The sequence below is a fragment of the Eriocheir sinensis genome, chromosome 52 (genome assembly GCF_024679095.1).
Source record: "Eriocheir sinensis breed Jianghai 21 chromosome 52, ASM2467909v1, whole genome shotgun sequence".
Classification (NCBI taxonomy): domain Eukaryota; kingdom Metazoa; phylum Arthropoda; class Malacostraca; order Decapoda; family Varunidae; genus Eriocheir; species Eriocheir sinensis.
In genome coordinates, this window is record NC_066560.1 from 3,910,251 (window position 1) to 3,923,487 (window position 13,237).

At 46.2% G+C, this 13,237-nt stretch overlaps 1 protein-coding gene across 1 annotated transcript; it reads left to right on the forward strand.

Moving 5' to 3' along the window:
* The first annotated feature begins 1,952 nt into the window (after nt 1-1,952).
* On the forward strand, nt 1,953-3,491 carry LOC126982851 (protein bowel-like). Its single transcript, XM_050835121.1, has 2 exons — nt 1,953-2,286; nt 2,392-3,491. The coding sequence occupies exons 1-2, from the start codon at nt 2,232-2,234 to the stop codon at nt 3,303-3,305; spliced, it is 969 nt and encodes a 322-aa protein (XP_050691078.1). The 5' UTR covers nt 1,953-2,231; the 3' UTR covers nt 3,306-3,491.
* The last annotated feature ends 9,746 nt before the right edge of the window (nt 3,492-13,237 follow it).

Consider the following 13,237-nt stretch of genomic DNA (forward strand, 5'->3'; position numbering starts at 1 on the left):
GTCTAGTGGTCAGCGTGCCTGGCTACAACCCCGTGGGCCCGACTTCGAATCCCGGCCTGGGCAGTCGGCGTACAGCTCACCCAGATGTTCATCCTCCCTTTCTGGCTGGTCGATAAATGGGTGCCTGGGGAAACCTGGGGAAGGTAAACCGTGGCGATCCCGAATTTCACATTGGCCTCTGTCCCGGAGTAAAGAGTTCTTACCTACCACAGGGTCAAAACACCAACGGTTCGGAGATGAGCACTGCCGCCACGCGCAGATATAGCTTATACACCCATCATTACCTCTTGCCTTTAATAAGAATAAGGATTTTTTTTTTTACAGCAGAGGAGACAGTGCAAGGGCGTAAAAAATAAAGAAAACAATAATGAAAAGAAAAAAGCCCGCTACTTAATGCTCCTGATAGTTATGATAATAGTAATGATGACAAAACACTTTCCAAGGTGCAACATCCTCCAAGGAGTGTAGTTCGGGGGGTGACCCGGGGCGCCGAGCAGGTGTTTGTCTGGGACTGGAAAGTTTGACTCGGCGAGGCTGTGATGGAGGCGATAAGATGACGCTTGCTGGCTGCGATAACGAAACGAGTTGTGTGTGTGTGTGTGTGTGTGTGTGTGTGTGTGTGTGTGTGTGTGTGTGTGTGTGTGTGTGTGTGTGTGTGTGTGTGTGTGTGTGTGTGTGTGTGTGTGTGTGTGTGTGTGTGTTTGGGTCTCGGGCGTAATTATCTTCATTATCATCATCATCATCATCAATAATTTTAATTGCACGAGGTTTTATTATGGAACGAAGGAGTTAATTCACCAATATTAAGGTTAGGTATGCGAATTATAACTTTTCTCCTCTTCCTCCTCCTCCTCCTCCTCCTCCTCCTCCTCCTCCTCCTCCTCCTCATCGTTCATCCTAACCTCCCTCCTCCTACAATTTATACAGGAATATTGTGGTCAAGTACATCAGATCTTTTTTCTTCTTTTTTCTCCTCCTCCTCCTCCTCCTCCTCCTCCATCTCTTCTTCCTTCTTTTTCTCCCCCAATTTCATCATCTTCTTCATCTCTCTTCATCTTGAGAGTATTCAGTTATATTATGGTTATGTTCACCAATCCCTTCCTTCCTCTTCCCTCCCCTTTTCCACCTCCTTCCGTCGTCTTCCTCCTTTTCCTTCTCCTCTTCCTCCATTCCTTCTCTTCATTCCGTAACCTTTCTCCTTTTAGTTTAAACAGGAATATAAGGTTAAGCATACAAAATCCTTCTTTCATCTTCCTCCTATGCTTCCTCCTCCTCCTTGTAGTCTTTCCCCTCTTCCTCTTTTTCTTTCTCCTCCTCCTCCTCCTCCTCCTCCTTCCATAGCTTTCCTCCTCCTTTAGTTTATACAAGAATATTAGGTTAAGCATACGAATTCTTTCTTTCTTATTCTCCTGCCGTAACCCCTTCCCTCCCTTCCCCTTCCTTCTCCCCCCCCCCCTCCCCCGCGCACGAGCAGCCGGCAGGACTGTGTTCGCAAAAGGCTTACACGTCCGATAAAGCCGGGTTTATAGAGATTAATAAAGGCTACTCGAGTGGACATATATCACCGGCTGGAATCTGGCGGGGCGGGGCTCAGGCGGCGGCGTCCAATGGCGGACCCGCAAGCCACGCCCCCCAGTCACGACGAAGGACCCCCCCCCCTCCCCCCAGGGCCCTCCCCCAGCGCTGTTTTTGCCTCCCCGTCGCCTCTCTGCTCCTGGGAGAAAGTATTTGTGCGATTTTAGATGATTTTGTTAAGTGTTCGGGATTTTGGTCTGGGTGTGGGTGTTGTTGTTGTTGTTGTTGTTGTTGATGGTGGTGGTGGTGGAGGTGTGTGTGTGTATTATGTCTGTGTGTGTGTGTGTGTGTGTGTGTGTGTGTGTGTCCCGGTGTTGTCGTCATGGCCGTGTTATCGTTGCCGTGCTGGTGGTCGTGCGTGGCGGCGTCGTGCGGTGCCTGGCGGCGGGGGGAGGTCGTGTTGCGTGCCGTGTTTGTGCTCCGTGGCGGCGGCGGCGGCGATGGTTGCGACGCGATGCGGTGCCCCGGAAGAGTTGGCAACCGCGGCCCGCACCCATATCGCTCCGGGCCCCGCGGTGCGTGCCTCCTCAGTGTGCCCCGCATCCCGCCCCGCGCAGGCCGATCCTCGCCGGCCCTCACTCGCCTTGCATCGCGTCCGCGGGTCAGGTCGCCTCACTCGCCAGAATTAGAGGCTAATTGTTGTGTGTGGAGTGAAGATGGCGACCAGTCGAGAGGAGGAGCGAGGCTCGGAGAAGGAGTGCACGCAGTCTGGTATGTTGTTGTGTGTTGTGTTGCTGTTGTTGTGTGATGTTGTGTTGGGGTGAGGGCATGCGAGCCCCGCGGCAGGTGTGTGTCACGGTGTGTGTCTCATCGCAGGTCTGTTGACGCCACCGCCCACGCCCACCAGTCCCTCCGGCTTCCAGTTCCCCGGCCTGGGCGTCGGGCTGGACAGGGGCTCCGCCTTCACGCCCTGGGTGCCGCGCGGCCCTTCCCTGTTGCCGCTGCTGCCGCCCTTTCCCATCCTGCCCGCCCTGGCCTCCGTGGCCGCCGCACAGAGCAAGACGGGCTCTGGCATTGACCCCCGGCTGGCGGGGCTGCTGCAGGGGTGCCAGCTGCCGTGGGCGGCGCTGGGGGCGAGCGAGCTGGCCCTCAACCGCCTGCTGCTGACCCCCGGGGGCCGCCTCAGCAGGCCCAAGAAGCGCTACATCTGCAAGTACTGCCAGCGGGAGTTCACCAAGAGCTACAACCTGCTGATCCACGAGCGGACGCACACGGACGAGCGGCCCTTCCCCTGCGACATCTGCGGCAAGGCCTTCAGGAGGCAGGACCACCTCCGCGACCACAAGTACATCCACAGCAAGGAGAAGCCCTTCAAGTGCGAGGCGTGCGGCAAGGGCTTCTGCCAGGCGCGCACGCTCGCCGTGCACAAGGCGCAGCACGCCCACGACACCCTACCTCCCTCTACGCGGGCGTCGGTGTCGCCGCCCCTCGTGTCGCCGCCCAGAGCCTCGCCAGCTGGCGGCGCGACACTGTTCAGGTCTGTCTCCGAGTCGTGCCTCGCTACGCCCACGCTGCCACGGGACGTGACACTCATCCCGCTGTGCTCGCTGCCGCTCAAGACGGAGGCGGCGGACGCGGAGCCGCGGCGCCGCATGCTGGAGGCCCTGACGACGCCCGCCGCCAAGAAGCCCCTGCTGCTGACGGCGGCGGCGGTGGCGGCGGCAGCGGCGGCAGAGCAGGACAGCGGCAGGAAGCGCAGAGGCTTCTCCATCGACGACATCATGAAGTAGTCGCCGCCGCCGCTTCAGCGACCCCGACGTTACCTCCTTCCCCGCCCCTCCCACTTCCCCCGCCCGTACGTTACGCCCCCCTTCCCACCGTTACCACCGCCCTCGTTACCGCCTCGCCGTGTACAGCCGTGTAATAATAACATGTACATGACGTGTATAGCAGAGAATAAATTATTTTTTTAATAATACTCTTTGCTTTATCATCTCAACGCTGCTGCTGCTGCTGCCTCTGGCCGCTGGGTCACAATAGTAGTAATAATAACAAGAAAGATGATAATTGTTATATTATTATTTAAATCATTATGGTATATAGTACTTGGAAATAAAGTAAATAATGATAATAGTAATGATACTACGCCTACTACCACTACAATTACTACTAATAATAATAATGCTAACTATGATTATGATAATAATACAAAGGATTCTGATGATAACAAATGAGTTCCAAAATTAATGTCGAACACTGCAAGCTACTTTCCAGAAAGGACAGTTTTCAGTCTTCCCCTCCGTCAGCAGAGCGCCAGTAACAAAGGGAGACTCATGGGTCCCTATTAACGGTTCGGCCGCGGCCGGGACCCGCGGCGGGCTGGCCGGCGGCCGCCGCGGGCCGGGCGGCTGAGGGCCGCCAGGTGGGCCGCCGCGGATTGATTGCTCCACGCACCTGCCGGGGTGTGACACGCCCCTAATTAAATATGTATATGATATTGCTGTGATTTGTGTTTTCGATTTTTGTCACTTGTATGCTGTTTTTCAATTAACGCATTTACGTGTTTATTCATTTATTTATTTTCTATTTATTTTTCGCAGCATAGGAGGCAGCTACGGGTAAAACATGACTTTTTTTTTTGTTTCCTCAATATATAGGGAGCAGGTATAGTGCACAACATGGCTGCACGCCCCCCTCCCCCTCCCAGTGAACAGTACACACAGCGAGGCGCCAACAGTCTCGGGCACGAGGGCGTCCCGGTGCCCCAAACAACAGCTTCGTTGCCTCGCATTTATTGTAGTTTTTACATCATTGTCGTCACTGTCTTTAGTTCTTTATAATTAAAAGATAAGTTTGTTTTGCTGTTAATTTGTTAAACTTTCCTTTTGTTTGTGTTACCTTAGATGATTTTATTATAAAGATTTTCATAATCGTGTATTTTCTGTTTATTCAGATATTCTAAGAGTTTATTTCTGCCGTTTATGATTTCTCTGTAATGTTTGTTAGTTTGTTCAGCTTTCATTCTTTGTCACCATTAATTTTATTTTACTTTGAAGAGCTTTTCCTCTTTTCATTTTATTAATTCTTTGTCACACATATATGAGCACTTTGCTATCTTACATGTATATTTGAAATGTTTCCTCTGCTGTTTATGAGTTTTTATCTTGATGTTAATATTTTCTCCTGTAACCTTTTTTTCAGCCATTTCTGCCTTCATAAGATGTAAATCTATTAGCAGTTTTAGCACCTTCGTCTTCTGATGATTTTTTAAATTTCTCATATAAACTTGTTTATCTTATGTAGTTCGTCAAAAGTTAGCAGTGATATTTGTTGTTATTTCTCGTATACAAACTATTTTTTTCAGATTTTGTTTCCCCTGACTAAAATTTTTCATTATCATCCTCATCAGTCATTATAGTCCACTGGGGAACAAAGGCCTTTCCCAACGTTCCCCGCTTCTCCCTTTGATCTGGTTCTCAGTCTGTCCTCACCGCTACAATGCCGAAGTTGCTGCTCTCTTATTTTGTTACTTTGTTTACCATTTTTTGTCACTACTCTGCATGATGTGACCTGCCCAAGCCCATTACTTGTTCTTAATGGTCATTAGGTTATATTAAACCTTTCTCTCTCTCTCTCTCTCTCTCTCTCTCTCTCTCTCTCTCTCTCTCTCTCTCTCTCTCTCTCTCTCTCTCTCTCTCTCTCTCTCTCTCTCTCTCGTGGACAGAGGAGTCTTTTGAAATCTGTGTCATCGCTTTGCCCTCCGTCCCTCCCGTGTCAAGTGGAAGGAAGGAGGAAGAGGGAGAGAAGGAGGGAAGGAAGAAGGGAGAGCGGCAGGGAGAGGAGGAGGGAAGGAAGGTTGAGAGAGGAGAGAAAGGAGGGGGGTAATGAGAGAAGGTAAAGGAGGAATAAGGAAAAAGGAAAATGAGGAAGGGAAGGAGGGAAAGAGGAAATTGTGGAGGGATGGCAGAAGAGAGAGAGAGAGAGAGAGAGAGAGAGAGAGAGAGAGAGAGAGAGTGTTAAGAGGTAAGGTAGAGGAAACGGATCAGAGAAAGGTTTGCACAAGATGATGATGATGATAATAATAATAATAATAATAATAATAATAATAATAATAATGATAATAATATTGATAACAACAATAATAATGATAATATGTAAATAATGCGATTACGAATATTGCATCTATCAATCAATTTCAGAGAGAGAGAGAGAGAGAGAGAGAGAGAATATAGAAAAAAATGAAAAGCAGATGCTGGGGGTGAGGAAAGGGAGTGAAGGATGGATGGAGGGGGGAGGAGGGGGGAGAGGGGGGAGGAGAGAGAACGTGGGAAAAGTGTGCCTCTGGGGTCTCCGTGGTGTGGTTTAGGGGCTGTTGGGGGAAGGGGGGGGGGGAAGGAGGGGGGGAGGGGGGGGGGGTTACCTCTCAGCGGGACGAGGCAAGTGCACACCTCCCCTCACCCTCCACCACCTCCTCACCCCCCTCCACAACCTCCTCCACCTTAAGTTTAACTCACTCCCCTTCCTCCCTTCTATATCTCCTTCACTTCCCTTCATTACCACCTCTCTTCTACATCTCCCCTCATCTCCATCTCCCTTACCCCTTTCCTCCCCTCACAACCTTCCTCCTCTATTCTCTTTCACCTACCTCCCTCTCCCCATCCTCACTCCTGCATCATCTTACTCCATCTTCTTTACCTCTCTCTCTCTCTCTCTCTCTCTCTCTCTCTCTCTCTCTCTCTCTCTCTCTCTCTCTCTCTCTCTCTCTCTCTCTCTCTCTCTCTCTCTCTCTCTCTCTCTCTCTCTCTCTCTCTCTCTCTCTCTCTCTCTCTCTCTCTCTCTCTCTCTCTCTCTCTCTCTCTCTCTCTCTCTCTCTCTCTCTCTCTCTCTCTCCTCCATCTCCTTCCCTCATCTCCCTTACCTCCTTAATCTTCTTTATTCTTCTCATTTACCTGCCTCTCTCTTCTCCGTCATCTCCTTCTTTCGTCTCCTTTACCTCCCTCTCTCATTTCACCTTCCCTCATATCCTTTACCTCTCCCATATCTCCTCCTTCACTTTCTCCTTCCCTCACCCACTCCCTTTATTTTCCTCCTATCTTCAAGCCCTCCTTTTCTTCCTTCCTACATTTTTCTTATATCCCCCTTCATCTGTTTCCTTTTCAACCTTCCTTTATCATTTCTTCTCTCTCCCTTCATTTGTTTTTTGTCATGTTTCTCTTATATTTTCCTTCAGTATTTCTTGTTTTTTTTCTTTTACCCAAACCTCCTCCTCCTCCTCCTCCTCCTCCTTGAAAATAATAACAATCGCGTTCGGTACGTAATGAATGGCCAACAACTTGCTGCAGTAAGTAAAGAAAAGGATCTTGGAATCACTATCTAAAGCGATTTAAAGCCCGGTCAGCATTGTTCAGAGGTAGTTAAAACCGCAAACAAATTGATTGGCTGCATCGGACGAGTCTTTTATAATAAATCGGAAAAAGTAATATTAAAACTGTATAATTCGGTGGTTCAACCCCATTTTGAGTACTGTGTACAGTTTTGGTCTCCCTATTACAGAAAAGACAGAAAAGTTTGAACGGGTTCAACGGAGAGTAACAGAAATGATTCCTTGGTTGAGAAATTTATCTTATGAGCAAAGGCTTAAAGAAGTAAATTTATTCAGCCTATCAAAACGAAGAATGCGAGGCGATCTAATAGAAGTGTTTAAAATGTTTCAAGGATTCAGTGATATTAATGCGGAAGATTACTTTACAATTGATCGATCAAATAGAACAAGAAGAAATCACAATTTGAAGATAAGTGGTAAAAGATTCTCGTCGCACGAAGCCAAACTCTTCTTCTTTAATCGAGTTGTTAATGTTTGGAACTCTCTACCCTGTGATGTCATTGATAGTACAACAGTTACGGCCTTCAAGAATAGATTAGACAAGTATTTTGAATCCAACCAGCAACTAAGATATTACTCATTGTCTTAATAACGTTAAGTTCTTTCGAATACTGGTGTCCTTGTCCGTTTTTATCGCCCGGTTAGTGGTAGCAGTAATGGTAGTTCTTTCCTCTTTCCTACATAATTTCCATGCAGTTTTTCCATGCTGCATGGTTCTTTTTCCTTTCCTGCCAGCTTTGGCTGGAGGGATGGGGGGGTGGGGAGGAGCCTTCGCCTTTGCTGTCCTTCATCTTCCACCTTTGATTAGATAGTTAGTGTATCTTGTCACAAACAGCCTCGTAAGGACCAGCAGGTCTGCTGTTGTTTGTTCTTCCTTTGTGTTTCTTTGTGTTCAGTCTCTTATATTCCTTCCTCAAATGTTCTCCCCTCACTTTCCCTTTGCCTTTGTTCCTCATTATATAGTTCCTCATTTTCCTTATCTCTCTCTTTGCATCCTCCTTCCTCTCTATCGTAATCATCATCACCATCACCATCATATCATTATTTTTTTTATCCACACTTTCACACACTCCCAATCATTTCTCTCTCTCTCTCTCTCTCTCTCTCTCTCTCTCTCTCTCTCTCTCTCTCTCTCTCTCTCTCTCTCTCTCTCTCTCTCTCTCTCTCTCTCTCTCTCTCTCTCTCTCTCTCTCTCTCTCTCTCTCTCTCTCTCTCTCTCTCTCTCTCTCTCTCTCTCTCTCTCTCTCTCTCTCTCTCTCTCTCTCTCTCTCTCTCTCTCTCTCTCTCTCTCTCTCTCTCTCTCTCTCTCTCTCTCTCTCTCTCTCTCTCTCTCTCTCTCTCTCTCTCTCTCTCTCTCTCTCTCTCTCTCTCCTCTCTCTCTCTCTCTCTCTCTCTCTCTCTTTTCCTCCCTCCCCTTCATTCCTCACGTTTCCTCCCCATCCTCCTCCCTCCTCCTCTTCCTTCCTCTCTCCCTTCTCCTTCCCTCCTCCTCCTCCTCCTCCTCCTCCTCCTCCGCCTCCTCCTCCTCCTCCTCCTCCTCCTCCTCCTCCTCCTCCTCCTCCTTCTCCTGCTTCCAATTATACCCCACCCCACCCACTTTCATCCCCTTAATCCCCACCATTTCTCTCTCTCTCTCTCTCTCTCTCTCTCTCTCTCTCTCTCTCTCTCTCTCTCTCTCTCTCTCTCTCTCTCTCTCTCTCTCTCTCTCTCTCTCTCTCTCTCTCTCTCTCTCTCTCTCTCTCTCTCTCTCTCTCTCTCTCTCTCTCTCTCTCTCTCTCTCTCTCTCTCTCTCTCTCTCTCTCTCTCTCTCTCTCTCTCTCTCTCTCTCTCTCTCTCTCTCTCTCTCTCTCTGTCTATCATTTTTCTCGTTTGTGTGTGTTTGTGAGTGTGTGTGTGTGTGTGTGTGTGTGTGTGTGTGTGTGTGTGTGTGTGTGTGTGTGTGTGTGTTGAGGCTGTGCAGGGCGCCGTATCAGTGGGTTCAGAAGCCTGGGAGTGAGGGGAGCCAGGACAGATGGGGAGGCCCTTGGGGGAAAGGCTACACCCCGGGGGACCTGAGGGAAGGGGAGCAGGGGTAAGGGGAGAAGGGAGGGAAGAGGGAATAAGGGGAGGAGTGAAAAGGGAGGAGGGAATGAATGAGGAGTGGAAGGAAGAAAAAGTAAGGCAATGAGAATGTGTGAAGTAAAGGAAGAAGTAAGAAAAGAAAAGTAAAACAGTGAATGAGGGAAAGGGAGAAGAAGTAAGGGAGAAGGGAGGGAGGAGAGGGAAAAGTAAGGATGGGAGGAAAAAAGTAAGGCAAGGAAAATGGCTGAAGGAAATAGAAAGAGAAGAGGAATAAGAGAAAGAGTAGAAGGTGGAAGAAGTGAGAGGTGGAAGGAGGAAAAGTAAAGCTTGGAGAATGCGTGAAATAAAGATAAATAAGGGAAGAAGGGAGGAGGGAGAGAGCAAGGGAAGGAGGTAGGGGAGAACGGAGTGTGGAGTGAACGAAAAAGAAACAAGATAAGGTAAATGTGTGAAATAAGGAGAAAAATTAGAGAAGAAAAGTAAGGAGAGGGGAATGAGATGAAAGGGAAGGAAGAGGAGTGAAGGAAAAAAAAAGTAATAGGAAGAGAATTAGAGAAGAAAGTAAGGAGAGGTTAATGAGAGGAAAACGAGGGAAAAGAGAAAAAGTTGGAAAGTTTCGTTTAGTCGGCGACACAAAGAGGGAAAAGAGAGAGAAGAGAGAGAGGAGTATAGGAAAAAAATAAATAAGGCGAGGAGAATGTATGAAGGAAAGAGAAGTAAGGAGAGAGGAAGGAGGGAAGGAGTAAGGGATGAGGAGAGAAGGGAGGGAAGAGAGAAAGAAATTATATGTAAGGCGGGGAAAATGCGTAAGGAAAGGGAGGAGGAACAAGAGGAGAAATGGAAGGAAATAAATAACTGGCGAGTGGAATGAATGAAAGAAAAATAAAGATGAGGGAAATTAAGAAGATATAAAAAGTAAGGAAAGATGGAGATTTGTAGCCGGAAATACTTAGAGATGGGATGTGTTTGAAGACCAGAGGAGAGGGTAGGAAAGGGATATCAATAAATAGTGAAGGAAGAGAAGTAGAGACAGTGAAGGAAGGGAAGGAGGAAGGAGAAAAGAAGGGCAAAAGAAAAGGGAGGGAGAGAAGAAAAAGGGAGTTAAGAGAAATAAATAGATAGATAACACCAGAAAATAACAAAACTAGAGAAGAAAAATAGCAATAAAAATAATTACCAGAGAGAGAGAGAGAGAGAATAAACAAGAGGAGAGAGAGATTCAGATTCCCCACATAAGAGAATCCAAGCCTCTTTAACGTGGGATCCGAATGCCTTTACAAAGAAGCCGCTGTCCCTCCCCCGATCCCTTCTGATAGCACAAGGGTGGGCCGGAATTACTGCTAAATACAGGTTGGCTAAGAGAGGCCTTGTGGACGGCTGTAAAACGGAGATATGTGAGCCAGCGACCTGCCTTCTTGCCCTCCCTTTCTGGTATGGTGGTAGCGCCCTCCTCCTCCGCCTCCTCCTCTTCTTCTTCTTCGTCCTCCTCCTCCTCTTCTACTTCGTCCTCCTCCTCCTCTTCTTCGTTCTTCTTTTTCTCCTCTTCTGTTTCGTCCTTGCTTCCTCTTCGTCTTTTTTGTCCTCTATTTCTTCTTCGTCGTCGTCCTCTGCCTCTTCATCTTCTTCCTCTCCTTCTTCCTCGTCTTCCTCCTCGTCCACGTTGTCTTCTACTTCTCTCTCTCTCTGTTTTTTTTTTTACTTTTTCTTACAATTCTCCTTTTCTTGTCTTCTTCTTTTCTTGCTCTCTTCCTCCTCTTCCTCCTCCTCCTCTTCTTAGTCTTCGTTTTCTTCGTCTCCTTTTTCGTCGTTGTCATCTTCGCCTTCACCCCTGTAGTCTTTTTTCTTCTATTTTTCTTATCCTGATCTTTGTACTATACTTACGGTTCTACTTTTTTTTGTTTCTTTTTATTGTTGTTTTTCTCCATCATTATCTTTATCATCACCATCGTCTCTCCCTTTTCTTTTTCCATTTTTTCTTTTTTTTTCTGTATTTCCTCCTCCTCTTCCATCTATACCTTTTATTTTATCATTATTATTATTATTATTATTATTATTATTATTATTATTATTATTATTATTATTATTATTATTATTATTATTATTATTATTATTATTATTATTATTATTATTATTATTATTATTATTATTATTAGCATATACCTCTTTTACATAATCATTATCAACACCGTCTATATTATCATCATACCTACCACCATCATCATCATCACCATCATCATCATCATCATCATCATCATCACCTGTCTGCCTTCCCACACCTGTCAATGGGATGATGTAAGAATCCCTCCATTCATTCCCTTCTCAATCCTGTCAGCCTTGCAGGAGGAGGAGGAGGAGGAGGTGGAGGAGAAGGAGGAGGAGGAGGAGGAGGAGTGGCAGTAAATCACACACAGGTAGGAATGGGAAGGTGAGAGAGTGTGTGTGTGTGTGTGTGTGTGTGTGTGTGTGTGTGTGTGTGTGTGTGTGTGTGTGTGTGTGTGTGTGTGTGTGTTGTTTTCCTAGTTGTTTGTTTTAGTTTTAGTTTGTTTTAGTTTGCTCCTATCAGATCACTTTTCGTCTGGTTAACTCTTTCTGTTACTCCTGAGCCGTTTTGTGTGTGTGTGTGTGTGTGTGTGTGTGTGTGTGTGTGTGTGTTTCTCTTACCTTCAAATTAGATCTCATTGTAACGTGTTCATCAGTCTAATTTCTGTTGTTATTTGGCTTTTTTTTTTTGTCGATCTCTTATTATGTAAATTTTCCTTAGTTTGCTTTTATACCCTTTTCGACAGGTTCAACTCAATTCGTTACAAGCAAACCCTTTTGTGTCATTCGGAGTCTCCCTTTGTTTCATCTCTTTGCCTTTCGATCCCTCGTTATGCAATAGAATCCTCTTTTATTCTCATTAAATCACTTATTCGTGTTTTCCAGCAGCTGTAATTCCGTATGTGACAAGTAAAACCTTTCCTTTACTCCATTTAGATCCTTTTCGAACCCTTTTGTGTCATTCGGAGTCTCTTTTTGTTTCATCTCTTTGCCTTTCGATCTCGTTATGCAATGGAATCCTCTTTTATTCTCATCAGATCACTTATTCGTGTTTTCCAGCAGGTGTAATTCCATATGTGACAAGCAAATCCCTTTCTTTTCGTCAGTTTCAGCTACTTTGGTTACTCTCAGACCCGTCATATATCCGTTATTTTTACTTCCTTTGCGTTCCAGTCCCTTTGTTGTGTAATGGAATCCTTTCTTAACCAGATTACTGCTCTTTCGTGAGACTCACTCCTTTGACTCCTCCTTAGTCCTTCTCTACGCCCTCTGTGTGTACTTCGATCCCTTGTTGTGTAATTGAATCCTCTCTTATTATAACGTTTTCGTCACTCACATATTATAACGTTTTTTTTTTTTTTCATTCTACAGCTTAAGTTCTTTTCTTCTTCCTCTGTGTGCGCTTCGATCTCTTGTTGCGTAATAGAATCCTCTTTTATTTTAACGTGTACGCCATATTTACTTATTCTATCGTTTTTATTTATCTTATTAATTTCGTCTGTCTTATTCCTTTGGTTCAGCCTAAGTCCTTTTTCCTTCCTCTGTGCGCGCTTCACTCCCATGTTACGTAATAGAATCCTGTCTTATTATAACGTTCACGTCATATTTACTTATTCTATTGTTTGTTTTCTCTTATTACATCGTTTTCGTCTGTCTTATTCCTTTGGTTCAGCGTAAGTCCTTTTTCCTTCCTCTGTGTGCGCTTCACTCCCATGTTGCGTAATATAATCCTGTCTTATTATAACGTTTACGTCATATTTACTTATTCTATTTTTTTTCTCTAATTACATCGTTTTCGTCTGTCTTATTCCTTTGGTTCAGCGTAAGTCCTTTTTCCTTCCTCCGTGCGCCTCACTCCCATGTTGCGTAATAGTATCCTCTCTTACTCTAACGTTCTCGTCAGACTCACAAATGATAACGTTTTCCTCACTCTCACTCCTTCGGCTCCTCGTAAATCCTTCCCTCTGTGTGCGCCCCGATCCCTTGTTGTGTAATAGAATCCTCTCTTATTCTTGTTACTCCGCCTGTTTGCTCGCGGGTAAGGGTGGGTGCCTATGCTCTTTTGTCTTCCCAGGGTTACGGGGAACCTAAAGGGGTGATGCTCAATTGTTTTACTCCTCTTTTTGTGCCCCGACCCTCGCGGTGCCTCGGGGCGAGTATAAACACTGGGAGGACCTCGGCCTTTATAGTTATTAGTCTTTGACCCCTTGTGTATACCGTGTGTTACTGGTTTGGTGT